This window comes from Tyto alba, unplaced genomic scaffold (genome assembly GCF_018691265.1).
Source record: "Tyto alba isolate M040663 unplaced genomic scaffold, T.alba_DEE_v4.0 Super-Scaffold_9, whole genome shotgun sequence".
Classification (NCBI taxonomy): Eukaryota; Metazoa; Chordata; class Aves; order Strigiformes; family Tytonidae; genus Tyto; species Tyto alba.
In genome coordinates this window covers 1,319,703-1,320,928 of record NW_024881330.1, presented here as the reverse complement: position 1 = coordinate 1,320,928, position 1,226 = coordinate 1,319,703, and the positions used below count along the sequence as shown (strand labels likewise).

Here is a 1,226-nt window from a genome sequence, read left to right as displayed (position 1 = left end):
TCATAGAGGGGAATACAGTTAGTCAAGTGTGTGCTGGCACAGGAAGGACCTCATCAGAGGTGTGTGTAGGGGAGTGTTGTGCTATCTACCCCTTAGTTTGTGCAAGAATGGGCTTGTGCCACATTCTGGAAGCCCCCCAGGTCCAGTCTGTGTTGGTGGTGACGTATTTCCGAGGAGAGGTCTTGTATCCCTTTTCCACCCACCACAACAATGGCAGTTGAGCCCTGGCTTTGTGCTGGGTAAAGTGGAAGGAGCTTTCGGAGAAGAAAAGAAGTGTTATAGTCTTTGACTGGGATGCAGGAGAACTTTATTGAAGAAAAAAAATGGAAAGCAAGGTCGTCTGAGGTGCAGTAGGGCGACCATCAGCAGAGGTCCCTTCGGGGCAGTAGACTTTTCCAAAGCACCACAGCCTTCCTACCCTACAGTTGGAGCAGCCCGCCTGAGGTCCCCAGTGGGCTTTGGCTTTGTAGAAGGTGCCTGTGGCGGGAGATTTGCGGACATAGCAGGAAGGCAGATGCAAAGAAGACAGCTGGACAAAAAGAGGAGGTACGTGGGCAATGTTTCCAGGAAACCTGGGCTGCCTCTTCACTGCTTCCATGTTTGGTGCTTAGAGAGGAGGAGCCGTTGACATCAAGCTCATGTGACAATGCACCTTAGCAGGGGTAGCAGCCTCTCCCGGCGCCGAAGCAGCCCAGGCCGCCCAAGCCGTAGCCGTAGCCGAAGCCGAAGCCTCCGGAGGAGACGGGCACTCCCTGGGAGCTGAGGACGTTGCCCACGGCAGCCGATGAGGAGGATCCGACGGCGGTGCTCTGGGGGAAGGAGCTGAGGATGGGTCCTGGCAGGGTGACCACCACGGTGGAAGGCTGGATGACGACGCGGGAGTCCTCGCACTGCCTGACACAGGGCTCGTTGCAGCTGTTAGCCAGCGGGGTGGGTCCGCAGGGGCGGCAGAGGTCGGAGCAGGCCATGGCTGTGGTGTGGAGGGGCCCTGGAAGAGAGGGGGGTGAGAAAGCGGAGGGGCGGTGGTGCAGGAGGGCGAGGGAGTGGGGAGGCGTGGTGTGGGGCTGTGGGGAGCGTGGCTGCGGGGAGGCGTGAGGGCTGCTGAGGCTGGGGCCAGCAGAGCGTGCTGGAAGAGCCGGGCCAGGCAGGCCAGGAGAAGGAGGGGAAGGGGGTTGAGGCTCACCTTGTTGAGCGCGGAGGAGAAGGCGTCAGGAGAAGGGTGTGAG

At 59.9% G+C, this 1,226-nt stretch overlaps 1 protein-coding gene across 1 annotated transcript; it reads right to left on the bottom strand.

The window, feature by feature from the left end:
* Positions 1-550: 550 nt before the first annotated feature.
* Positions 551-962, bottom strand: LOC122152680 (feather keratin-like; the record flags this gene model as incomplete). Its single annotated transcript, XM_042786127.1, has 1 exon — positions 551-962. A coding segment is annotated over one exon (309 nt), but the record flags the coding sequence as incomplete, so codon positions are not given.
* Between the last annotated feature and the right edge of the window lie 264 nt (positions 963-1,226).